The following is a 1130-nucleotide window of genomic DNA, read 5'->3' as shown; positions in this document are numbered from 1 at the left end:
CGTTTTTGCTGACACTCTTGACCACCGCTGGCCAGAAAGGAAGGTCCTGAAATTTGAACCAGACCAGCGTTCCTCGCTCGATGGTGCTGGGCTCCTGGGCAGAAGCCACGTTGGTGGCTTTGGCATCTTTTTGAACTCGGGCCCCTCTCCTCTTGAACCTGGTGTTGGTCACCTTTGAGTGCACTTGGGATTCCCGTTCTGGGAGCCCGCACAGTGAACACAGCACATGGGTCATCTTTTTTCGACTAGCTATGCGGAGTGACCTGCGTAGCCTTAGGACTGGAGGCGTGCTGGCTGCAGATGCCCCCTTTGAGTCTGGCTTCCGGGTCCCCGGGCCAGGATGGGTCTTGTTCTCTGAGAGGGCGGTCTTCCTTTGGGCTCCAGTTGCCCGGATCTCTAGGCCAGCACCCNGAACTCGTTGTTTGAGAGCTTTGGGTGATCTAGAGATGTGCCTCGGTGGTCCAGAGGCAGCCTGCTGCTCGTTTTTAGCCCGGGTACCCTCCCTGGAGGCTGGGGCGCTCAAAGACCTGAGCTTGGATGTGCCTGGCTTTCTCTTCCCTGGATTACCGCCAGCTTTTCCCAAGGGTGTCTTCGAGTAACTTGGCCACAATCTGGTGCCTCTTAACACATCCCCTTGGGTTTCAGAGCGCAAGAGGCCTATAGTAGTGTGGGCCTGGGCTTCCCCCACTAGCACTGCAGGCACATTCTGCGAGCCCATCATCGCAGGACACGGATCAGGGCGGAACCGCTTGCCAGGTCTCCTCTGGGAGAGCCCTTGGCCTTTCTGGTTGCGCCCTTGGAGGCACAGGTGCAGGTGCAGGTGCAGGCGCATGCGCAGGTGCAGGTGCAGGCGCTGCCACAGGCTCAGGGGCAGACGCTGCCACAGGCTCAGACGCAGGCGCTTGCCTAGGCTGGAGCTGCTGGAGCTGGCCTGCTCTTTTGGAACCTTTGGAGCCACGGTGCTGCTTCTTCGGCCACCTGCTCTTCCTCCTTGAAACAAGCTGCTTCCCTCNCCCAGAACATCCAGGGCCACCTTGAGGGCTCTCCTGGATGCCCTGGTCTGCCCTGGCGAGCCCCTGCCCCGTGACTCCTTTCCTGCCAAGGAGGCGATGCTTATGATTTCAGACTTG

At 59.7% G+C, this 1130-nt stretch overlaps 1 protein-coding gene across 1 annotated transcript in view; it reads right to left on the bottom strand.

Moving 5' to 3' along the window:
• LOC110286235 (PWWP domain-containing DNA repair factor 3A-like) overlaps window positions 1-1126 on the bottom strand; it is a gene marked incomplete at its 5' end in the record, with an annotated part of 2927 nt that extends 1801 nt beyond the window's left edge. Inside the window, one exon of the mRNA XM_029473019.1 lies at window positions 10-1126. Within this exon, the coding sequence (XP_029328879.1) occupies window positions 10-1126 (1117 nt within the window). The remainder of the gene's footprint in view (window positions 1-9) is intronic.
• Window positions 1127-1130: the final 4 nt, after the last annotated feature.

Source organism: Mus caroli, chromosome X (assembly GCF_900094665.2).
Source record: "Mus caroli chromosome X, CAROLI_EIJ_v1.1, whole genome shotgun sequence".
NCBI classification, from domain to species: domain Eukaryota; kingdom Metazoa; phylum Chordata; class Mammalia; order Rodentia; family Muridae; genus Mus; species Mus caroli.
This window is presented reverse-complemented; position numbering and strand designations above follow the sequence as displayed.